Source organism: Carcharodon carcharias, chromosome 16, assembly GCF_017639515.1.
Source record: "Carcharodon carcharias isolate sCarCar2 chromosome 16, sCarCar2.pri, whole genome shotgun sequence".
In the NCBI taxonomy this organism is placed as follows: domain Eukaryota; kingdom Metazoa; phylum Chordata; class Chondrichthyes; order Lamniformes; family Lamnidae; genus Carcharodon; species Carcharodon carcharias.
The window spans coordinates 44,589,995-44,615,281 of record NC_054482.1 but is presented as its reverse complement, the minus strand read 5'-3'; the positions used below and the strand labels follow the sequence as shown (position 1 = coordinate 44,615,281).

The 25,287-nt window shown below is 44.9% G+C and overlaps 1 protein-coding gene across 4 annotated transcripts in view; it reads right to left on the bottom strand.

Moving 5' to 3' along the window:
* Positions 1 to 4,787: 4,787 nt before the first annotated feature.
* The window catches only part of swt1 (SWT1 RNA endoribonuclease homolog), a 158,464-nt gene continuing 137,964 nt past the window's right edge, over positions 4,788 to 25,287 (bottom strand). For all 4 annotated transcript variants that reach the window (XM_041208723.1, XM_041208722.1, XM_041208725.1 and 1 more), the window contains one exon: positions 4,788 to 5,067. In XM_041208723.1, coding sequence (XP_041064657.1) covers positions 4,962 to 5,067 — 106 coding nt within the window. In that variant the 3' untranslated portion in view covers positions 4,788 to 4,961. The remainder of the gene's footprint in view (positions 5,068 to 25,287) is intronic.

Below are 25,287 nucleotides of genomic sequence, written 5' to 3'. Positions count from 1 at the left end.
AACCTGTAACTAGTGCAGTGTCACAGGGATCAGTGCTGGGGCCACAATTATTTACAATATATATTAATATATATTAATGACTTGAATGAGGGAAATGAGTGTACTATTGCCAAGTTTGCGGATTACATAAAAATAGATGGGAAGGCAAGTGGTGAGGATGATAGTGTCTACAGAGGGATATAGATGGGTTAACTGAGTGGGCAAAAGCTTGGCAGATGGAATATGTGAGAAAATGTGAAGTTATGCACTTTGGCAGGAATAGAGGAGCTGAATATTACTTAAATGGAGGAAGACTGAAGAAAGCTGCAGCACGGAGGGATTTGGGAGTCCTCGTGCATGAATCCCAAAAAGCTAGCATTCAAGTTCAGTAGGTAGTAGGGAAAGCAAATGGAATGTGGCCTTCGCTAAAGCACTAGTTAGACCATACCGAGAATACTATGAACACTTTTGGTCCCCTTACCTAAGGAAAGATATACTGGCATTGGAGGCAATCCAGAGAAAGATCAATAGGTTCATCCTGGGTATGGAGGGATTTTCTTATGAGTAGGTTGAGCCTGTACTCATTGGGTTTAGAAGAATGAGAGGTGACCTTATTGAAACATATAAGATTCTTAGGGGGCTTGAGAGGGTAGATGCTGAGAGGTTGTTTCCCCTTGTGGGAGAGTCTGGGACCAGAGGGCAAAATCTCAGAACAAGGGGTTACCCTTTTAAGACAGAGATGAGGAGGAATTTCTTCTCTGAGGATAGTGAATCTGTGGAATTCTTTATTGCAGAGGGTTGTAAAGGCTGGATCATTAGATATATTCAAAGCTGAAATAGACAGACTTTTAATCAGTAAGGGGATCAAGGGTTATGGGGAAAAGATGGGAGAGTGGAGTTGAGGATTATCAGATCAGCCATGATCTGGTTGAATAGCAGAGCAGACTCAATGGGCCAAATGGCCTACATCTGCTTCTACGTCTTATGGGAGTTTATTGACAATAGTGAACATTATGGAGAAGTGATTAACACCCATGCCCAAGATGTGCAACTAAACTTCCTAACCCTGCCGCTACATCTTGGTGCTCCCCGGACATCCATGGCAGAGGTGGAGGCAACCTGCTGACTGCGACGCCCTGTCCGTGATGACCTCGGCGGGCATCCTCTGGAGGGTTGAGGCTTGGTGGGGCCCGGCCTTCTTTCGCGGTCGTGCTGTGTGGCAGTGGCACCCTCCTCGACCCGTGGAGCTGGAGCTGGAGCTGCTGAGGTCACAGAAAGGATTCGGATGGGCCGGACACTCTTGGAGTCACCTGGATGGATGGACCTGGAGTGTTCACCTGCTGATCCTCCTCCCTATGGGTGCCCAGGGGCCCGAGGCTGAATTCTTGAGGAGCAGAGAATGAGATCGAGCTGCCCGGCACCCCACTTGCATACACATTATTAGAGGCCAACTATAGCATCAGCGATGTAGTTGAGCCCACGCAGCAGTGCAGGACCAATGTCGCCATCCTACCAGTGTTGACCTCGGTGCGTTGGCATGCCGGCATTATCAACTCAGGGTGAAGGCGGATGGACTCTCCTATCGTGCCTTACAATCTGAGGAGCATAGCCGACATCCCTTCCTGATGTTTCTGAAACTACCTCTGCAGCTTCAGCAAATGTGACATGACCGAGTCCAGAGGTTAGTCATCTGACTCAGGCTCAGCAACGTTCTGGCATCCAGCAGTTCTCCAAGTGCCAGAAGCCTGGGAAGTCGCTGTCTTCACCTGCTGTGGATTGGATGGTGCGACGTGTTCACCAGATTGTGATCCCGGGCTATTCTAAAGCTAGGTCCCACCAAGGTGTGTCTCTCTGCGCTTGTGGAGGGTGTGCGTGAGTGCAGTGATGGGACCTCAGGAAGGGTGCCTCAAGATTCATCTTCAGAGGTTTCTTCGGGGCTTGATTGGAGGCCCTGGGTCATGAACTCCGTCGGCTGTTTGGCAGATGTGCCTGCGAAAGCAATGAGAGATAATTTGTGCATGGCAGCGGCCTTTGGAACAGGACACACAACTCATAGCATGGTTGTCTGATGGATATTGCACTGCTGGACCCTCTCTTGGTAAAGCACTGCTGACCTCACCGGCAGTACAGGACCAGTCCAGATCTTCAATGGCCAGCTGGATGGCTCTGCGGACTTTGACTTTGGGGCATTCCTCCACCGGTCTGTGACCTCTCTCTCTTGTTGCGTGCCAGCTTGTCCTGCATAAATAGAGTTGGAGAAAGTGTAAGCAGGACGCCTGCCAGGCCAGATGATAGTATGCCTGGCCTATGTGGGTGGCAAATGGTCCCATGAACGGGATGAGGACAATGACAGTGTGCGAGAGAGTGTGAATGGTGATGTCCCTTGAACCAACAGTGAGTGAGGGCCCTGTGGATGTGTGGTGGGTTTGGGAATGAGAGAGTTGAGAGTGGTGACGAGAGTGAATTACCCTGGCGGAATGGAGGAGATCATTTATCCTCTTGCAGCACTGAGTGGCTGCCCTCTTTTGAAGGGCTTGGCGCTGACCACTGCTGACACTGCCTCCCAAGCCGGGTTAGTGCTGTTGCTGCACATCCTGCAGCCACAGCAGGGATAGAGGATATTCCAGAGGGCCTCCATGGCATCCAAAACGCACTTGAGAGGCGCATCGCTGAACCTGGGGGCTGCAGTCTTCTTCAGTTTCAGGGCCATGTCTTCCATGCTGCAGTGATGGTCTGGAAGCACTGAGATGTGTGCTTGCGGCTAGACTTTAAATATGGTACCTGGCGTGATGCAGCAGCAGGGTGATCGCGGGCAACTGAATGACAGCCTGCCTGCCATGGACACGGTGTGTATCCCAGGAGAGTATAAATAGTGTGGCAGGTTTGGGACGATACAGCGTAAAAACCCGCCATCGTGGCCGGCGGGTAAAATGTTGTTTTACCTGCCCGCTACCGCACCTAGTACAAGTCTGGGATGATTCCGCCCAATGCGTCTTGAACCCCAACCTCAGAAATGTATCTCCAATATCTCAAAGCAGAAGCCATTACTCTGAACAGGCCTGAAGATTTGATATCAATCAGTGCTGAATTATCAGCTTTTTTACACAATGCGCATATTCCCTCTAGAGTGAAATGAAATTGTTAAATGTCAATCAAACTCCCAAGTTTTACAGTTATTGAGGAATGACATTCATCTGTCTGTTAATCCTGCATCTGAACACTTAACAGAGGTGAAAGGGCAGCAGTTTAAATCCATCAACAAGGGCATTATACAGAACCAGTGTCCCTATAGATTCCCAAGTCAACTATATTAAAATTTGTTTATGAAGAAGACAAAACCAAAATCAGATTATTTTCCCCAAATTTACTACAGGTAGCTACAGCAATTGAGTATTGCTGAAAAAGAGACACATGGGGGCTCTCTACAACAGTCTACCTCAAGCGTACCTTCACTGGTCAGTATACGCATTGGGATTCTTACAATTCCACACGCTTTAAGATTGGTCTTATCGGCAACCTTGTAAATAGGGCCCAAGCCATTTGCTCACCATGCAAGCTTGACGCTGAAATGGCACACATCAATGGCATCCTGCAGGATAATGGCTACCCTGATGAGATCATTTCGCGCTGTATATCACACAAACACATGAACGGGCCTAAGGCCATCACATTCGGCCCTGAAAAATGCCCAGTCTACCTCAGATTACCCTGGAAGGGCAAGGTATCTCAAAAATTTGAGCAACAGGTGAAGCAAGCTATGTGAAACTGTTACTATGCAGTTTCAACATGAGTGGTATTTACTACTAACAATATGCTGCCTTCAAGCCAAAAAGATGCTCTCTGCCTATCAAATAAATGAATAATGTGGTATATGAATTTCAGCGCCAGTGAGATGCTGGATATGTAGGCCTTACATCCCAAGGATTGCATCAAACAGCATGGTTCACTGTTGGCAACGGGAAAGGTACAGGCTGTATGCAACCAGCCCGCGCTTGCAAAACTCAAAACACAACGTCCAACATTAGATGTGATTCCGTGATTGGACAACATTTGCTAAATGATCTTCATTGCGCTAAGAACTATGCTGACAACCAATTTAAGATTGTCAGTCGGGCTCGCAGTGTGACAGAAAGAATGTATACACACATTGTGCCTGTTTCAGATAAATAAAATAAGTGACAGCCATTCGCTGGCTCATTCCTCAGGGCAATGCCTTCACTAATCAGGGTCAAGCTTCCTGGTTTAAATTTCAAACAATGCTTGGCAGTTAACTGTCAACCAGCATCACTGGTGCATTCTACATAGCAACCCCTCTACCAGAGTCCATCTGCCAACCAATTAGCACCCTCTTCACATACAGAATAAATTGTTTTCCCCTTATATTGGTATTCTTACAAAATGTCTTGATGAATATAAGGCAAAAAGCTTCAACATGTCTCTTTTTTCAGCAATACACGTATCTTAAACTGGAAAAATTTAAAATGTAGGATAATGAATTAAAAATATGGCTGAACTTGCAATGACTTTTTTTTTGAATAATCTGTATGCTGTTGGAAAAAAAAACCTATGGCTGGAAAGCTTTACTAAGTAAACACAAATTCCTGGGAAATTTCGTTAGTGATTCAACGTACTCAGATTTGTTTTCTAAGTATAACTAGAAATGAGGAGGACTATATAGTGTTGTAAATGCTTTCAGGTCCTAAACCAATTCAGAATGAATGCTCAAAAAAAAAAGTTTACACTCCATACAGGATTTAAGAGCTGAAACATTACATCTAGTGTTCCTGTAATAAATTTCTTGCATGGTATTAAACAGTATATAATTTGTTTTCTTTATTTAAATAGCACCTGCACAAAACCTTTTACACTTTTACCTCTGATACAGAGAATTTTATCATTCTCACAACAAGAGATGAACATTAGTAAAACATAATTAACTAAATCCAGTTTGTGGAGAAATTTTACTATATGATTGAGCAGTGTTAAACTAAGCCTCTGTTTCTGGCCTCGAGACACAGTGCTGCATTGCATTGCTCCAAGCTGTAGGTTAACTCAGCCAACTGGCTGTAACCGACCGTAAGCCTCTTCCTGTAAAGGAAAGAAACAGATTCATATTCAAAAGAAAACACAACTTACTAGAAACTAACATCTTGCTGACATGTTGTATATGGTGAAAATTACATTTTATAAGTCTTGTTTTAACAGCAATATTGATATAATTTCATCCAATTCAACAAAATCCATGTTTTGATATTTGCACTTTCCACTCTAATACTTTTCAACCCAAAGAAAACAAAATCAATTTATTTTCTTTGGAAAGACTTCGCAGTCTACCTTAAGTCAAACTGCCAAGAGATCCTAAAAAAAACGTTTGAAATCTCTTAGCTGCACTGTCAACAGGGTCCTTTATTTTATGCATGGACAAAAAAAGGCTCTGTAACATTTTAGTTTTATAGTCACCTGTACTGTAATCTCCACATCTCTAAGTTTGAATGCATAGACTGAATTCAAAAATATTTAGGCAGCCAGCTAATTGATTGTAATATACAGCAGAGAAGCACTAGTACATCTGATAATCCCATTGTGAGAGCAGGATGGCAGGACTGTCCTATGAAGAGAGGTTGGGGAAACTGGGCCTGAATTCTCCAGGGTTTTAAAGAATGAGGAGTGATTGCATTGAAACCTTTAAAATACTTAAAAGGATGGACAGGGTAAATGCAAGAAAGATGTTTTCCCTGGTTTCTCTTTATGTTTAAAGCAGAGATTGACAGGTTTCTAAATACCAACATAAAGGGATATGGGGGTGGTGTGGGAAAAAGGCATTGAAGTGAATGATCAGCCATGGTGGAGCATGCTCAATGTGCTGAATGGCCTACTCCTACTCTTATGTTCCTACGTAGAGAGCTTAACATTAAAAGTAATGCATGTATAATTTAATTATGCTGACCTGCACTGCCTTAAACCGTATAGTACCTACAATATAAAGATAGTGTAAGTTTGGTTGACCGTGTGCAGTAAAAAATTGGAAAGTAAAGGGTGAGGAAAACAAATAATTTGGCTCACTGAAGTTCATCAACAACCTCCTTCCAAGTGAGCTAATGTAAGGCCCATGATGCATTGTACCTAGATTTCCAGGCTATTATCTAACATCAAATTATTAGGGGGTTGTGATAATTTTTTGAGGCAGAATAGAGAATTGGCTGAAATGGGGAGAGAGACACAAACTTGTTAGAGTAATGGTGGGTTGGGAAAAGTGTCAGATAGGGTCCACAATTTACATTGGCAGAGCAAGCTCGAGGGGCTGAATGGTCTACTCCTGCTCCTCATTTGTATTTCCATATGTACAACGGGTTTCTGAGTTCAAATCGTCAATGTATATTGGATCTAATTTGTAGATGATATCAAACTAATCAAAGGAGGCAGCTCAAAAATGACATTGTATTTATATATTTTGTCTAGTTCATAGAAAAATGACACATAAGTTAATCGAATGGGCTGATGCAATGCCAGGATTCTAGATTTGCACAATGCATGTAAAGACAGCATCTTCATTAATCATCATTCCTGAAACAAGCATTAAGTAGTAAGCTGTGTTCTGTTCTGAGCCTACTTAAAGGGCTATCCAACAAGTTGCAGTTGAGGTGTTTTTGACACCATTGCAAGAATCCACCTCCCCCACCCCACCCTAATCCGTAGGAGTCTTGTGTGGTGGAAATTTTTGTAACGGTGTTAAAAGTAGCTCCACAATGTTAACAAGCATCTTAGAATTACTTCCATCATGAGCAAAATGCCACCCAAGAACAGCCAATCAAGCAAATTTTTTGTTACAGTAAAAAAAGTGCCACAAAGGAGTGTCCTCCAAAAATCACCAGCACCATTACCCCTGATTATTTTATAAACATTTCATGTTCAATGTCACCTTCCCCTTGAGTGATTTTTTTTTCCAAGCTGATTTTGTGAGCTCATGCAGCTTGGTAAAGCGAGTGATTTCTTATTAACTCCAATCTGCTACTCGCGTGCACAGAAGCTTGTCAAACTGAGTGCGTCCCCAGGACTCCTTGATTATCCAGAGTGTTCTGACCAAATGGTCAATCAGGGCACTGAAAGGTGAATCAATCAAGGCAGTGAAAAGCTAAAAAAAAAATTCAATGCCAAACTAACTCAGGAAAGAAAAATGCAACCAGGACATGGAGAGGAACAGGCAGGGAAGGGAAATTCTGTGAAGAGGAAGGAGGAGGGCTCTCCATTGAAAGCACTACACTCAAAACATGTTCTGCGCATGCCACATCTACTTAGCGATGAGTCTGCAGCAGCGCCTGAAGAAGCTATGCTTCATCAATGAGCTCGCATGGAGATGTGCTACCTCCTTCACACCGAATTGAAGCCTCAAAGCAGGACGAGGACAGTGGTTGCCACATTCTATGCCTGCTAGATAGGAGCAGGTGACATCAGTAACATCTTGCAGTTCACCATTTATAAATGTACCAAGGAGGTACACTGCATATAAGGGGGAAACATGGACTCGCCAGGATAGCAAGCTTTCTTTTTTATTTGTCCACATCATGTGGGTGTTACTGGCTAGGCTAGCATTTATTGGCCATCCCTAATTGCCCTTGAGACAGTGGTGGTTAGCTGTCTCTTGAACAGCTGCAGTCCATCTGCTGTAGGAACACCATCCACAGTGCTGATTGGAAGGGAGTTCCAGGATTTTGACCCAGCGACAGTGAAGAAATGGTGATATAGTTCCAAGTCAGAATGATGTGCTACTGGAGGAGAACTTGCAGGTGGTGGTGTTCCCATGCATCCATTGCCCTTGTCCTTCAAAAGGTGGGCTTGGAAGGTGCTATCGAAGGAGCCTTGATGAGTTGCTGCAGTGCATCTTGTAGATGGTACACACTGCTGCCACTGTGCATCGGTGTGGAGGGAGTGAATGCCTAAGGTTGTGGATGGGGTGCCAATCAAGTGGACTGCTTAGTCCTGTATGGTGTCGAGCTTCTTGAGTGTTGTGGGAACTGCACTCATCCAAGCAAATGGATAGTATTCCATCATAGTCCTGACTTGTGCCTTGTAGGTGGTGGAAAGGCTTTGTGGAGTCAGGAGGTGAATTACTTGCCACAGAATTCACAGCCTCTGACCTGCTCTTGTAGCCTCAGCATTTATATGGCTGGTCCAGTTGTGTTTCTGGTCAATGGTAACCCCCAGACGTTGATAGTAGGGATTCAGCGATGGTAATTCCATTAAATGTCAAGATTCTCTCTTGTTGGAGATGGTCATTGCTTGGCATTTCTGTTGTGTGAATGTTACTTGCCACTTATCAGCCTAAGCCTGAATATTGTCCAGGTCTTGCTGCATATGGACACCGACTGCTTCAGTATTTGAGGAGTTGCGAATGGTACAGAACATTGTGCAATCATCAGCGAACATCCCCACTTCTGACCTGATGGAGGAAAGGTCATTGATGAAACAGCTGAAGATGGTTGGGCTAGGACACTACCCTGAGGAACTCCTGCGGTGATGTCCCAGGAATGAAATGATTGACCTCCAACAACCACAACATCTTCCTTTGTACTAGGTGTGACGCTAAGCAGTGGAGAGTTTCCCACTGTTCCCCACTGACTTCAGTTTTGCTAGGGCTTCTCGTTGCCACACTCAATCAAGTGCTGTCTTGATGTCAAGGGCACTCACGTTCACTTCAGCTCTTTTGTCCATGTTTGGATTAAAGCTGTAATGAGGTCAGGTGCTGAATGGCCTTGGCAGAAACCAAACTGTGCATCAGTGAGCTGAATATTGCTGAGTAAGTGTTGCTTAGTAGCACTGTCAACGGTACTTTCCATCACTTTACTGATAATGGAGAGTAGAGGGATGGAGTGAAAACCGGCCGGGTTGGATTTGTCTTGCCTTTTGTGGACAGGACATACCTGAGCAATTTTCCACATTGTCGAGTAGGTGTCAATGTTGTCGCTGTACTGGAACAGCTTGGCTAGGGGCACAGCTAGTTCTGGAGCATAAGTATTCAGTACCATTGCTGGACTGTTGTGAGGGCCCATAGCCTTTGCAGTATCAAGTGTCTTCATCCATTTCTTGATATCATATGGAGTGAATCAAATTCGCTGAAGGATGGCATCTGTGACGCTGGGGACCTCTGGAGGAGGCCGAGGTGGATCATCTACTCAGCACTTCTGGTTGAAGTTGGCTGCAAATGTTTCAGCCTAGTCTTTTACACTGATGGGCTGGGCTCCCCATCATTGAGGATGAGGCTATTTGTGGAGCTTCCTCCTCCAGTGACTTGTTTAATTGTCCACCACCATTCACAACTGGATGTGACAGGATTGCAGAGCTTAGATCTGATCTGTTGGTTGTGGGATCACTTAGCTCCGTCTATAGCTTGCTGCTTAAGCTGTTTGGTATGCAAGTAGTCCTGTTATAACTTCACCAGGTTGTCATCTCACTTTTCAATATGTCTGGTGCTGCTCCTGGCATGTCCTTCTGCACTCTTCATTGAACCAGGGTTGACCCTCCCCAGCTGGATGGTAATGGTAGAATGGGGGATATGCCAGGCCATGAGGTTACAGATTGTGATTGTATACAATTCTGCTGCTGCTGATGGCCCACAGTGCCTCATGGATGCCAGTTTTGAAATGCTAGATCTGTTTGAAATCTATCCCATTTAGCATGGTGGTCGTCCCACACAACACCACAGAGAGCATCCTCAATATGTCCCCACATTGACTGTGCAATGATCACTCCTACCAATACTGTCATGGGCAGATGCATCTGCAACCGGTAGATTGGTGAGGATGAGGTCAAACAGCATTTTCCCTCTTTTGGTTTCTTCGCCACCTCCCGAACACCCAATCGAGCAGCTTTGTCCTTTACGACAAAGCCAGCTCAGTCAGCAGTGATGCTACCCTGTCCCCTTTGAAGAGGGACATTTAAGTCCCCCAGAGTACGTTCTGTGCCCTTGGCACCCTCAGTGCTTCCTCCAACTGGCATTCAACACAGAAGAGTACAGATTCATCAGCCAAGGGGGGTCGGTAGGTGATAACCAGCAGGAGGTTCCCTTACCCATGTTTGACCTGATGTCATGAGACTTCATGAGGCGTAGAGTTGATGTTAAGGACTCCCACGGTAAGTCCCTCCCAACTGCATACCACTGTGCCGCGCCTCTGGTGTGTCTGTCCTGTCGGAGGGACAGGACATACGCAGCAATGCTGATGGTGGTGTCTGGGACATTGTAAGTATGATTCTGAGTGTGATTATTTCAGGCTGTTGCTTGACTAGTCTGTGGGACAGCTGTCCTAATTTTGGCACAAATCCCCAGATGTTGGTAACTTTGCAGGACCGACAGGGCTGTGTGCGCCATTGTCATCTCCAGTGCCTAGGTTGATGCCGGGTGGTCCATCTGGTTTCAATCCTTTTTATTGACTTTCTAGCACCTTGATACAACTGAGTGGTTTGTTAGGCCATTGAAAAGGACATTTCAGGGTCATCCACATTGCTGTGGATCTGGAGTCACATCCAGGGCAGACCAGGTAAGAACGGCAGATTTCCTTCCCTAAAGGACATTAGTGAACCAAACGGGTTTTTAAGGCAATTGACAAAGGTTTCATGGTCACCTTGAGACTAGCTTTTAATTCCATATTTATTAATTGAATTTAAATTTCATCAGCTGCCATGGTGGGATTTGAATTCATATCCCCAGAGCAGTAGCCTGGCCTCTGCATTATTATTCCAGTGACATTATCACCGTCATATGTCACCGTCTCCCCCAGGGGCACCACCGACTGCCCGTGCATGGCTCTATGGGCCTCCCACGTCAATGGGTAGCAATACAGAAACCACAAGGGTTACTACTTCTAGGATGGCTCTGGCAGCACCGGGTGCCACTGGATCTTTGGTTCCTATCCCGTTATTCATTGCACCATGACCTCGAGGGTACAAAAGGGATGCTGGCCTTGCCGGTTCTCCAGCTTTTCCTCTTCTTGTTAACCACTTACTTCTGCAAGAGAGAGGACAGAGTGTCAGCGACTGTGTGTCACTGTGCTTTGGTGATGTGCCTGCCATAGCTGAATGATTGTAGGTTTGTGAAGATATGGAGAGGGTATGTGCAGCTGGTATGAATAGTAGGTAAGTGTGGGTGAGGTATGGTATAAGGATGTTAGGAGTGATTCCTAAATGTCATGGAATATTTCTGAGTGAGTGATGGGTAGTGGCATGTTCAGCTGTGTGACAGGTGGGTCTGAGATGTGGAAACGGATTCAGTCACCTTGACCACCTGAGTGAGGTCATTATGCTACCTCCATGTCCTGGGGGTTACACTCTGGGCATTAACCTCCCTTGTCACTTATTACCATTTCCTTCTCAGGGTCTGCCTCAAAGGCTTCCTGTCCCCAGCACAATATGGAATCTCTCCTGGCCTCCACCACAGTCCCCAGAGGAATGTCACTAAAGCAGGGAGCCCTCTCCCTGGCGCAGTGCTATTGCTCCTTTCTGTCTATTTCAAAGTGATTATCCAGCAACTTTCACTCTCAGTTTCTGTTTGATAGGCACTGCACTTTTAAAAAGCATGTGACCATGTGGTTTGCCCGCAACACTTGTCAGTCCCCTGTGGTGTGCAGAGGCAGCTGGCAATACAACAGCTAGGAATGTAACGTGGGTTCTGCTGAAGGCCACGCTACAATCATGGAAACAAGATGGGTGCACCAATTTTACATGCTGCCCACCTTGTTCAGACCAGCGTGGGCAGATCACGACTTTGCACTCAAAAACTGCACACCAATTTCTAGCCCCTAGTATTTATAAGGTTTAATGCTATGCAGATCTAAAGCTTACTATATATTAAATCAACAAATATAAATTTACACAGGCAAGTGATTTGCAGTATACTGGAATTTGGTTCTAAATGCAAAGAACATTCAGGCTTGAGCTGTTAAGTGGCAAGAAACAGTCATGCCACAAGTGCCAGGCACTGATGATCTCCAACAAGAGAGAATCAAACCATCTCCCACTGACATCCAACAGCATTACCATCATCAAAATCCCTCCATCAACATTCTGGCAGAGTTACCACTGATCAGCGACTTAATTAGACCAGGGACATAAATACTGTGGCTACAAGGGCAGGTCAGAAACTGGGAATTCTCTCACCTCCAGACTCCCCTAAACCGGTCCACCATCTAGAAGGCACAAGTCAGGAGTGTGATGAAATGCTTGCCTGGATGAGTGCAGCTCCTCCACTAGGGAAGGGCAACAAAAACTGGCCTTGCTAATGATGCTCATATCACAGAATCACAGAGTACAGAAGAGGCCCTTCAGCTCATTGAGTCTGCACCGACACCGAATCCAATAAATGAATAAAAAATTGAAGGCACCCAAACAGCAGTATAATAGATATGTTACTGCATCAGTACTGCTTAAAAGGAACTTTAGATCAATCCTTTATAAGGAACTCTGTTAGACCAGGTTTTAAACATCATATCTCTTCCTGACAACATGTGCAGTAAGGTCAACGTCAAGAACCTTTAGCTGCTTAGCTTCAGCCAAACTATGTAGAGTGCAATGGATATTAAATCTATTGTTGGATAAGTGGACTATTCTTTTATTTTTAAGTAATACAAAGCCCTTTCACAACCTTTGCTCTAAGCATCTTCTATTTCATAGGTAGAACATAAAATAGCTGGTGAACAACTGTTTGCAGGAGATTGATCGTTTTAATAATAACAGAGAAACAGGAGATAGGAGTAGGTCATTCTGCCCTTCGAGCCTGCTCCACCATTCAATATGATAGTAGCTGATCCTCTATCTCATACTCCCACTCTCTCCCCTAACCCTTGATGCCTTTAGAGTCCAAAAATCTATTTCCTTCTTAAATATATTCAGCGACATGGCCTCCACAACCTTCTGTGGTAGAGAATTCCACAGGTTCACCTGCCTCTGAGTGAAGATGTTTCTCCTCTACTCCATATCCTGAGACTGTGATCCTCTGTTCTGGACCCGCCCAATCAGAGGAAACATCATTCCTGCATCCAGTCTGTCCATCCCTGTCAGAATTTTATACTTTTCATCTGAGATCCTCTCTCATTCTTCTAAATTCCAATGAATACAGGCCCAGTTGGCCCAATCTCTCTTCATTCAACAATCTCGTTATCCCAGCAATCAGTCTGGTGAACCTTCGCTGCACTCCCTCTATGGCAAGTATATCCTTTCTTAGGTAAGGAGACCAAAACTGCACACAATACTCAGGTGTTGTCTCACCAGGGCCCTGTACAGCTGCAGTAGGACATCCTTGCTCCTGTATTCAAGTCCTCTCACAACGAAGGCCAACATGCTATTTGCCTTCTTAACTGCTTGTTGCACCTGCATGCTTGCTTTCAGTAAAAGCAAAATACTGCGGATGCTGGAAATCTAGAACAAAAAGAAAAATACCTGGAAAAACTCAGCAGGTCTGACAGCATCTGCAGAGAGGGATACAGTGGACATTTCGAGTCCGTATGACCCTTCATCAGAACTAAAAATTCTGGTAAGTTCTGATGAAGGGTCATGCGGACTCGAAACGTCAACTGTATCCTTCTCCACAGATGTTGTCAGACCTGCTGAGTTTTTCCAGGTATTTTTCTTTTTGGGCTTGCTTTCAGTGATTGGTGTACAAGGACACCCAGGTCCCTTTCTGCATCAACATTTCTCAATCTATCACCATTTAAATCATACTCTGCCATTCTGTTCTTCCTACCAAAGTGGATAACTTTACATTTTACTGCATCTGCCATTATTTGCCCACTCACTTAACATGTCTAAACCACCTTGAAGCCTCCTAACACCTTCCTCACCATTCACATTCCCATCAAGTTTCATGCCATGAGCAAACTTGGGAACATTTGGTTCCACCATCCAAATCGTTGATATATATGTGAATAGCTGGGGCCCAACCACTGATCACTGTGGTACTCCACAAGTCACCACCTGCCACTCCAAAAAAGACCCGTTTATTCTTAATCTCCGTTTCCTGTCTGCTAATCATTTCTAAAACCATGCCAATATATTACCCCCAATCACATGTGCTTTAATCTTACACACTAACCTCTTGTGGGACTTTATCAAAAGCTTTCTGAAGATCCAAATACACCACATCCACTGATTCTCCCTTATCTATTCTGCCAGTTACATCCTCAAAAAACTCCAGTAGGTTTGTCAAACATGATTTCCCTTTCATAAATCCATGTTGACTTTGTCTATTCCTGTTGATATTTTCTTAGTGTCCTGTTATCACATCCTTTATAATAGATTCTAGCATTTTCCCTACTACTGATGTTAGGCTAACTAGTCTGCAATTCGCTGTTTCCTCCCTCCCTCTTTTTTTTAAATAGTTGGGTTACATTCCTCCAATCTGCTGGGACTGTTCCAGAACCTCGGAAGATAACAACCAACACATCCACTGTTTCCATGGCCACTTCGTTTCGTACTCTAGGATGTAGATTATCAGGCCTTAGGGATTTATCGGCTTTGTTCCATTAATTTCTCCAGCACTTCTGTTTTAGTAATACCAATTTACTTCAATTCCTCCTTCGCACTAGACTTTTGGTTCCCTAGCTTTTCTGGGAAGTTATTTGTGTCTTCCTCCATGAAGACAGACCTAAAGTAGTTGCATGATTGCTCTCCATTTCTTTGTCTCTATTATAAATTCTCCTGTTTTGGACCATAAGGGACCTACATTTGTCTTCACTAATCTTTTTCTTTTTACATACCTATAGAAGTTTTTACAGTCTGCTTTTATATTCCTTGCAAGTTTACTCTCATACTCTATTTTTTCCCTCTTAATCAATCTCTTGGTCCTTCTTTACTGAATTCTAAACTGCTTCCAATCCTCAGGTTTGCTACTTTTTCTAGCAACTTTATATGACTCCTCTTTGGATCTGATACTATCCTTAACTTCTTTTGTTAGCCATGGTTGGGTTGCTTTTCCTGTTGTGTTTTTGTGCCAAATGGAATGTATAACTGTTGCAATGCATACATTCGTTCCTTAAATATTAGCCATTGTCTATCCACCATTTTAATGAAGTTCCCCAATCTATCTTAGCCAACTCACACCTCATACCTTCGTAGTTTCCTTTGTTAAGATTTAGGACCCTAGTTTCAGATTGGACTACTTCGCTTTCCATCCTAATAAAGAATTCTATCATGTTACGGTCACTATTCCCTGAAGGACCCTGCATAACAAGATTATTAACCTCTTCTCATTGCACAATACCAAATCTAGGATAGCCTGTTCCCTAGTCAGTTCCTCAACATACTGGTCTAAAAAAAAAAACCATCTCATACATCCTCCAGGAATTTATCTGCCACAGTATTATTGCTAATTTGATTTGCCCATTCTATATAGATTAAAGTCTCCCATGATTACTGTAACACCCTTATTACATGCATCTGTAATTTCCTGTTTAATGCCATCCCCTACCTTATTACTACTGCGTGGAGACCTATAGACAACTCCCAGTGATGTTTTCTGCCCCTTGTTGCTTCTTAGCTCCACCCAGACTGATTCTACATCTAGATTTTCTGAGCGAATATCTTCTGTCACTACCGATTTCTTCCTTGATTAACACCACCATAGCACCTCCTTTTCCTTTTTGCCTAACCATCCTAAATATTGAATACCCTTGGATATTCTGTTCCCAGCCTTGGTCACCCTGCAGCCTTGTCTCTGTAATTGCAATCATACCATACCTGTTTACATCTACTTGCACTGTTAATTTGTCTACCTTATTGCGAATGCTCCATGCATTCAGATACAGTGCCTTTCGACTTGTCTTTGTAACATTTTTACACATTTTTTTTGTACTATGGCCCTATTGCTGCTAGCGCTTGTTTCCTCTGTCTTCCACTTTTGCTTTCTACTTGTCTTTCATTCTTATCTATGTTTTGCTCTCTTGTGTCTCCCCGCTCAGGTTCCCATTCCCCTGCGAGTCCAGTTTAAGCGCTCCCTCACAGTACTAGAAAAGACCCCTATGAGAAAATTGGTCCTGGTCCTGGTCCTGCTGGGGTGCAACCCATCCAGCTTGTACAGGTCCCATCTTCCCTAGAATCAATTCTAATGCCTCAGGAATTTAAATCCCTCCCTTCTACACCATCTCTCCAGCTACGCATTCATCTGGTCTATTGTATTCCTGGCACTGGGAGTAATCCTGAGATTACTGCCTTTGAGGTCCTGCTTTTTAATTTATTTCCTAGCTCCCTATATTCTGCTTTCAGGACCTCATCCCTTTTTTTTACCAATGTCATTGGTGCGGATATGGACCACGACCTCTGGCTGTTCACGTTGCCCCTTCAGAATGTCCTGCAGCTGCTTAGTGGCATCCTTGACCCTGGCACCAGGAAGGCAACATACCAGCTTGGTGTCATGTCTGCAGCTGCAGAAACATCCACCTTACCCCCATACAACAGAATCCCCTACCACTACTGCTCTCCCACTCTTCCCCCCGCCCCCGTGCTGCCACATATTTGGCTCTTGCTGCATTCCCTTGATAAGCCATCCCCCCCAGCAGTATCTATAACAGGAAATCTGTTAGAGAGAAAGATGGACCCAGGGACTCCTGCACTACCTGCCTAGTTCTTTACTCTGTCTGGCGGTCACCCATTCCCTTTCTGCCTGTGCACTCTTTACCTGTGGTGTGACCACCTCACTGCACGTGCTATCCACAAAGATCTCATCCTTGCGGATGCTCCAGTGACTCCAGCCGCAACTCCAGCTCCGAAATGTGGATTTTGAGTAGCTGCAGCTGGAGACGCTTCTTGCATAGGTGGTTGCCCTGAACAATGGAAGTGTCCCTGATTTCCTACATCGCACAAGAGCAGCATTCCACTTGACCAAGCTGCCCTGAAATGGCTTACCCTTAAATTACTCCCTTTACTTTTACTTCTGCTAGTTTAGAGGATATTAAGGACAGAAGAAATACTCACCAGGTCCTACTCACCAAGACTGCCACTCTTCTTACTGAGGAAAGGTAGAAAATGAAAGGATCCTTCCTTCCCTCTTCACTGAACTCACTCTCTCACCCAAACTCCAACTGAAGCACTCTAATGCAGGCACCATAACTCCTTATGTATTTACATAAAAATTATAAGTAAGAGAGACTAAGGTCATAAGAAATAGGAGGAGGATTAGGTCATTTAGCCCTTTGAGCCTGCTCTGCCATTCAGTAAGGTGATGGCTGATCTTGTTGTGGTCTTAACTCCACTTTCCTGCCTAGTTCCACCCATCCCCCATGATCCTCACCTTCCTTGTAGATCAAAAAACTGTCTAACTCAGCTTTGAATATATTCAATATCCCAGCCTCGGATCCCTGGGAAAGAAAATTCCAAGGATTAATGAGCCTCCACAAGAAGAAATTCCTCCTCATCTCCATCTTAAACGGGAGACTCCTTATTTTGAACTTGTGCCCCCTTTTTCTAGATTCCTCCACCCCAAGGGGGAAACAAACATCCTCTTAGCATCTACCCTGTCAAGCCCCCTTAGAATCTTATACATTTCAATGAGATTATTTCTCATTCTTCTAAACTCCAATGAGTATAGCAGCAATCTGCTTAAACCTCTCTCATAAGACAACCCCTTCAGCCTAGTGAACCTTCTCTGAACTGCCTCCAATGCAAGTATATCCCTCCATAAGCAAGGGGACCAAAGCTGTCTCTTTCCATTTAAATAATATACTGCTTTTCTATTCTTCACGCCAAAGTGGACAACCTCACATTTATAGGGTTCTGTCCTACAAAGTAAGTAGACCATTACATTGATCAGCATTGTGTAAGTGTTGAGATGCATTAGAGCATGTTTCCTATTGGAAAAAGTGCTACTGTGTCAGAGAAAACTCTTAAGCCTGGTTGTGAAGAGACAGAGACTAGGATGCTTTGGCGGAGACTGTTTATTGCTCACCACAGAGCTTATTTCTCCACTCAAACATAATCGCTTACATTGCTGGTTGACTCTTCTTCATATACACATCTGAGTATAGTTAACTAATCAACTACCAACACCTGTTCACCTTTTACCTTAAACTAATCGGTATTTAGCATCCATCAACAGAACCTATTAGATACTCAGATTCCCCTCTTTTCTTAAAATTAAATTAATATGCAAACAAAAAATATTCATAAGAAATAATACAAAAATGATAATACATTATATTATACAGTCAATCTTATATTCCCCCTGTCTTGAAAACAAAAAAAAGTTACAAAATAAAAACCTGTGTTCTCATTGTCCACTATAACACAAGACGTCCCTCTTAGAGGATATTCAACAATTTCTTCAACAAGCAGTTCTTTTTGTGAAACAATCCAACAACTGGTGACTTGCATCAACACATTTTATTCTGGAAAACTACTTCTTTTCCAGCATTTCTTTTATACACGTGAAATCAATCCTCAACCTTTGTTCCATGACACACTTCGTCGAATGGACATTGTCCCAAAGGGAGTGGTTATCTATATAGCATTCTACAGGCACATTTTTCCTCGGCTGCCCTTATGCAGGAGTTCCTTTAAAATACTCAATAAATACATAGCTATATCTGTCGCTTCTATCAGCCCAAATATCTCTGCAGCTAAGGTGCTTTAAACTACTGTTTCCTTTGATTCCCAGGCTAATGGCAACATTTATCATTCCTTCCCACTAAGAGCATAATAGGCAGAATTTTTATAAAAACAAAAAAACTGCGGATGCTGGAAATCCAAAACAAAAACAGAATTACCTGGAAAAACTCAGCAGGTCTGGCAGCATCGGCGGAGAAGAAAAGAGTTGACGTTTCGAGTCCTCATGACCCTTTGACAGAACTTGAGTGAGTCCAAGAAAGAGTTGAAATATAAGCTGGTTTAAGGTGTGTAGTGGGGGAGAGAGAGAGAGAGAGAGAGAGAGAGAAGTGGAGGGGGTTGGTGTGGTTGTAGGGACAAACAAGCAGTGATAGAAGCAGATCGTCAAAAGATGTCACAAACAACAGAACAAAAGAACACATAGGTGTTAAAGTTGATGATATTATCTAAATGAATGTGCTAATTAAGAATGAATGGTAGGGCACTCAAGGTATAGCTCGTGGGGGTGGGGGGAGCATAAAAGATTTAAAAATATTTTAAAATAATGGAAATAGGTGGGAAAAGAAAAATCTAAATAATTTATTGGAAAAAAAAACAAAAGGAAGGGGGAAACAGAAAGGGGGTGGGGATGGAGGAGGGAGCTCAAGACCTAAAGTTGTTGAATTCAATATTCAGTCCAGAAGGCTGTAAAGTGCCTAGTCGGAAGATGAGGTGTTGTTCCTCCAGTTTGTGTTGGGCTTCACTGGAACAATGCAGCAAGCCAAGGACAGACATGTGGGCAAGAGAGCAGGATGGAGTGTTAAAATGGCAAGCGACAGGGAGGGTTGGGTCATTCTTGCGGACAGACTGCAGGTGTTCTGCAAAGCAGTTGCCCAGTTTACGTTTGGTCTCTCCAATGTAGAGGAGACCACATTGGGAGCAACAAATGCAGTAGACTAAGTTGGGGGAAATGCTGCTTCACTTGAAAGGATTGTTTGGGCCCTTGGACGGTGAGGAGAGAGGAAATGAAGGGGCAGGTGTTGCATCTTTTGCGTGGGCATGGGGTGGTGCCATAGGAGGGGGTTGAGGAGTAGGGGGTGATAGAGGAGTGGACCAGGGTGTCCTGGAGGGAACGATCCCTACGGAATGCCGACGGGGGGGTGAAGGGAAGATGTGTTTGGTGGTGGCATCATGCTGGATTTGGCGGAAATGGCGGAGGATGATCCTTTGAATGCGGAGGCTGGTGGGGTGATAAGTGAGGACAAGGGGGACCCTATCATGTTTCTGGGAGGGAGGAGAAGGCGTGAGGGCGGATGCGCGGGAGATGGGCCGGACACGGTTGAGGGCCCTGTCAACGACCGTGGGTGGGAAATCTCGGTTAAGGAAGAAGGAGGACATGTCAGACGAACTGTTTTTGAAGGTAACATCATCGGAACAGTTGCGACGGAGGCGAAGGAACTGAGAGAATGGGATGGAGTCCTTATAGGAAGCGGGGTGTGAGGAGCTGTAGTCGAGATAGCTGTGGGAGTCGGTGGGTTTGTAATGGATATTGGTGGACAGTCTATCACCAGAGATTGAGACAGAGAGGTCAAGGAAGGGAAGGGAAGTGTCAGAGATGGACCACGTGAAAATGATGGAGGGGTGGAGACTGGAAGCAAAATTAATAAATTTTTCCAAGTCCCGACGAGAGCATGAAGAAGCACCGAAGTAATCATCGATGTACCGGAGAAAGAGTTGTGGAAGGGGGCTGGAGTAGGACTGGAACAAGGAATGTTCCACATACCCCATAAAGAGACAGGCATAGCTGGGGCCCATGCGGGTACCCATAGCCACACCTTTTATTTGGAGGAAGTGAGAGGAGTTGAAGGAGAAATTGTTCAGTGTGAGAACAAGTTCAGCCAGACGAAGGAGAGTAGTGGTGGATGGGGATTGTTTGGGCCTCTGTTCGAGGAAGAAGCTAAGGGCCCTCAGACCATCTGGTGGGGGATGGAGGTGTAGAGGGATTGGACGTCCATGATGAAGAGGAAGCGGTTGGGGCCAGGGAACTGGAAATTGTTGATGTGACGTAAGGTGTCAGAGGAATCACGGATGTAGGTGGGAAGGGACTGGACAAGGGGAGAGAGAAGGGAGTCAAGATAATGAGAAATGAGTTCTGTGGGGCAGGAGCAAGCTGAGACAATCAGTCTACCGGGGCAGTTCTGTTTGTGGATTTTGGGTAGGAGATAGAAGCGGGCCGTCCGAGGTTGGGCGGCTATCAGGTTGGAAGCTGCGGGAGGAAGATCCCCAGAGGAGATGAGGTCCGTGACAGTCCTGGAAACAATGGCTTGATGTTCAGTGGTGGGGTCATGGTCCAGGGAGAGGTAGGAGGAAGTGTCTGCGAGTTGACGCTCAGCCTCCGCGAGGTAGAGGTCAGTGTGCCAGACAACAGCACCACCCTTGTCAGCGGGTTTGATGACAATGTCAGGTTTGGACCTGAGAGAATGGAGTGCAGTAAGTTCAGAGAGAGAGACAGATTAGAAAGGGTGAGAGGAGCAGAGAAATTGAGACGACTAACGTCGCGCCGACACTTCTCAATGAAAAGATCAAGAGAAAGTAAGAATCCAGAGGGAGGGGTCCAGGTGGAGGGAGAGTATTGGAGGTAGGTAAAAGGATCCGTTGAACGGGGAGAGGACTCCTGCCCAAAGAAGTGAGCCCGGAGACAAAGACGGCGGAAGAAGAGTTCAGCCTCATGCCGAGCCCGAAATTCATTGAGGTGAGGGCATAAGGGTATGAAACTAAGTCCTTTGCTGAGCACTGAACGTTCAGCATCGGAGAGGGGAAGGTCAGGGGGTATAGTGAATACACAGCTGGGGCTGGGATTGGAAGATGGGGTGGGGACAGGCAGGGGTGGAGGGTCCTAGACGGGTGTTGGTGTCGATGAGTTGTTGGAGCTTGCGTTCCTTAGCACTTGAGAGAAAGAGAAAAAGTTTCTTGTTGAGGCGTCGGATGAGCCGAAGAATAAAATGAAACAGGGGGCACGCGCAGCTTTGAAAAAGGGTACGGCGGTGCTGCTGGAGGGAGAGGTCGAGTGTGTTCATATGGTGGCGCATGGCACTGAGTGTGGATTTCAGAATGTGACGGGAACAGCAGTCCGAGAAACGTTTTATTTCCCGGAGATACCTGTAATCCTGGGTGGGTTCGAAACATGAGGGGTGGAATTTCAGTTGAAAGCCACGTGGGGTAAGTCGGAGACGGAGACAGTCACTGAGAAAGGAGATATGGCTGTGAAAGCGGGTTTTAGTAAACACCTTGTCAAACACCAGGAGAGAAATGGAAAGCAATGAAGGTGAGCAAGGCAAAAGAGAGATACGGAAATCTTGTCGCAGAGACGAACAGACCTTCTTCAAGGACGTAGGCATTTCTTGAAGAGCAGTGGCGGTCAATTAAACGCAGAAATATGCTCTCATGCTCTCGTCGGGACTTGGAAAAATTTATTAATTTTGCTTCCAATCTCCACCCCTCCATCATTTTCACATGGTCTATCTCTGACACTTCCCTTCCCTTCCTTGACCTCTCTGTCTCAATCTCTGGTGATAGACTGTCCACCAATATCCATTACAAACCCACCGACTCCCACAGCTACCTCGACTACAGCTCCTCACACCCCGCTTCCTGTAAGGTGTAAAGTGCCTAGTCGGAAGATGAGGTGTTGTTCCTCCAGTTTGCATTGGGCTTCACTGGGACAATGCAGCAAGCCAAGGACAGACATGTGGGCAAGAGAGCAGGGTGGAGTGTTAAAATGGCAAGCGACAGGGAGGTTTGGGTCATTCTTGCGGACAGACCGCAGGTGTTCTGCAAAGCGGTTGCCCAGTTTACGTTTGGTCTCTCCAATGTAGAGGAGACCACATTGGGAGCAACGAATGCAGTAGACTAAGTTGGGGGAAATGCAAGTGAAATGCTGCTTCACTTGAAAGGATTGTTTGGGCCCTTGGACGGTGAGGAGAGAGGAAATGAAGGGGCATCCATCCCATTCTCGCAGTTCCTTCGCCTCCGTTGCATCTGTTACGATGATGCTACCTTCAAAAACAGTTCCTCTGACATGTCCTCCTTCTTCCTTAACCGAGATTTCCCACCCACGGTCGTTGACAGGGCCCTCAACCGTGTCCGGCCCAACTCCCGCGCATCCGCCCTCACGCCTTCTCCTCCCTCCCAGAAACATGATAGGGTCCCCCTTGTTCTCACTTATCACCCCACCAGCCTCCGCATTCAAAGGATCATCCTCCACCATTTCCGCCAACTCCAGCATAATGCCACCACCAAACACATATTCCCTTCACCCCCCCTGTTGGCATTCCGTAAGAATTGTTCCCTCCGGGACACCCTGGTCCACTCCTCTATCACCCCCTACTCCTCAACCCCCTCCTATGGCACCACCCCATGCCCACGCAAAAGATGCAACACCTGCCCCTTCATTTCCTCTCTCCTCACCGTCCAAGGGCCCAAACAATCCTTTCAAGTGAAGCAGCATTTCACTTGCATTTCCCCCAACTTAGTCTACTGCAATCGTTGCTCCCAATGTGGTCTCCTCTACATTGGAGAGACCAAACGTAAACTGGGCAACCGCTTTGCAGAACACCTGCGGTCTGTCCACAAGAATGACCCAAACCTCCCTGTCGCTTGCCATTTTAACACTCCACCCTGCTCTCTTGCCCACATGTCTGTCCTTGGCTTGCTGCATTGTCCCAGTGAAGCCCAATGCAAACTGGAGGAACAACACCTCATCTTCCGACTAGGCACTTTACAGCCTTCTGGACTGAATATTGAATTCAACAACTTTAGGTCTTGAGCTCCCTCCTCCATCCCCACCCCCTTTCTGTTTCCCCCTTCCTTTTGTTTTTTTTTCCCAATAAATTATATAGATTTTTCTTTTCCCACCTATTTCCATTATTTTTAAATATTTTTAAATCTTTTATGCTCCCCCCACCCCCACTAGAGCTATACCTTGAGTGCCCTACCATCCATTCTTAATTAGCACATTCGTTTAGATAATATCATCAACTTTAACACCTATGTGTTCTTTTGTTCTGTTGGTTGTGACATCTTTTGACGATCTGCTTCTATCACTGCTTGTTTGTCCCTACAACCACACCAACCCCCTCCACTTCTCTCTCTCTCTCTCTCCCCCCCTACACACCTTAAACCAGCTTATATTTCAACTCTTTCTTGGACTCACTCAAGTTCTGTCGAAGGGTCATGAGGACTCGAAACGTCAACTCGTTTCTTCTCCGCCAATGCTGCCAGACCTGCTGAGTTTTTCCAGGTAATTCTGTTTTTGTTTAGGCAGAATTTTTAGTTTGGCGGGCGCACGCAATTGGTGGGCCCGGGAGTGTCCAGGAAATGGACCGCCACTCACGATCCAGTCTCCGACCACGATTTCAGGCTGGCTGGCCAATTAATGGGCAGCAAGTGTGAAACAGTGGCTGAAATGCTCAGTGCTGCCGGGGTGGAGTGGGAGGGCGAGCACTGACATAAGCACAGGCTCAGGGGGGCGAGGAATGAAAGCTCCCAGAAAGCTGCCTAAGGGTGCTGAAGAATTTAAAAGCAACCAATAAAGATTTTAAAATCCAGAAAATACATCCACGCATCAGAATCAGTCACCTGAACATACAGATGATGAAAATTCTGTCCAAAAACTTTTTAACTTTAATAACAGAAACCTCATCCTGTCCTTAGATGAAGTTTCATCACCTAGACGCAAAGTCTGTCTGGCAGATTCGCCCATCCGCCAACCGTAAGGTTGGACAGATCACGAAAAATCGGAGTCAATTGGAACTTAAGTGGGCTTAATTGCCCTCTTAATCGTTGGTGGGCGCGCTTCCAACTTATGCGTGTGCCCAACAATTATGAGGGCAATTCCTTGATTGTAGAGTCTTTCTTTTGTGAGGATCTGGCTGATTTTTATCAGGATCCTATTAACATTCTCTAGTAGGACTGTTGAATTAAGATTATTCCCAACTTAGTTTATCTAATGTCCAACCTTCCATACTTAAAACGTCCAGAAGTCCAACTTCCAATTTTGAATTCCTTTATAATTTTATCTATCACAAATTTCTCAAATGCTGCAGAATTCTACTCCCACCCCCAGGAAATCATCTATGTGAATTAAGAAAAATGCCTGCTAGTTTTCCTTCATAGGACCAGAAAACATTGCTGGATTTACTTTTAGCTGAAGACAACCAGCTTTTAGTAGCACAGACCTAACTGAAAAATACCATGCCCTGGATGCATTGTTTAGCTCGTAAACACACTTATTTAGCCTCCATAATTATTTTAGCCTCTATATCTCCAGCTTCTTTTGGAAGCTTTAAGAAAACTTCTCTTTGAAATCATTTCCCTTGCAAAAATGCTGCTTTGACATTAATGGATTTATATACTCATGAGTATGTCGCTAAAATTTCTAGGAAAACACTCAAACTTACTTTTCCTGCTGTTGGGGAGTCTACTCCAATTTCCTGGTTGCCCAGTTGTTTCCCAAATCCCCAAGCTACATGTCTGGCTTTAGCTTTATACGGACCATCAGGAAGTAGTTTCTCTGTACATATCCACTATGGTACAGTATTGGTTGTCCTTTGTCTGGCATCTCCATGTAAACTCTCTCCAACTGTCAAGTTCCTTTTGTTTTGCCTCCTTTACCAATTTGCCATCTACTTATTAGTAGTCACTAGAATTTCTCCATCGTAGGAGTTCTTACTTCTTGTGCCACCCCTCACC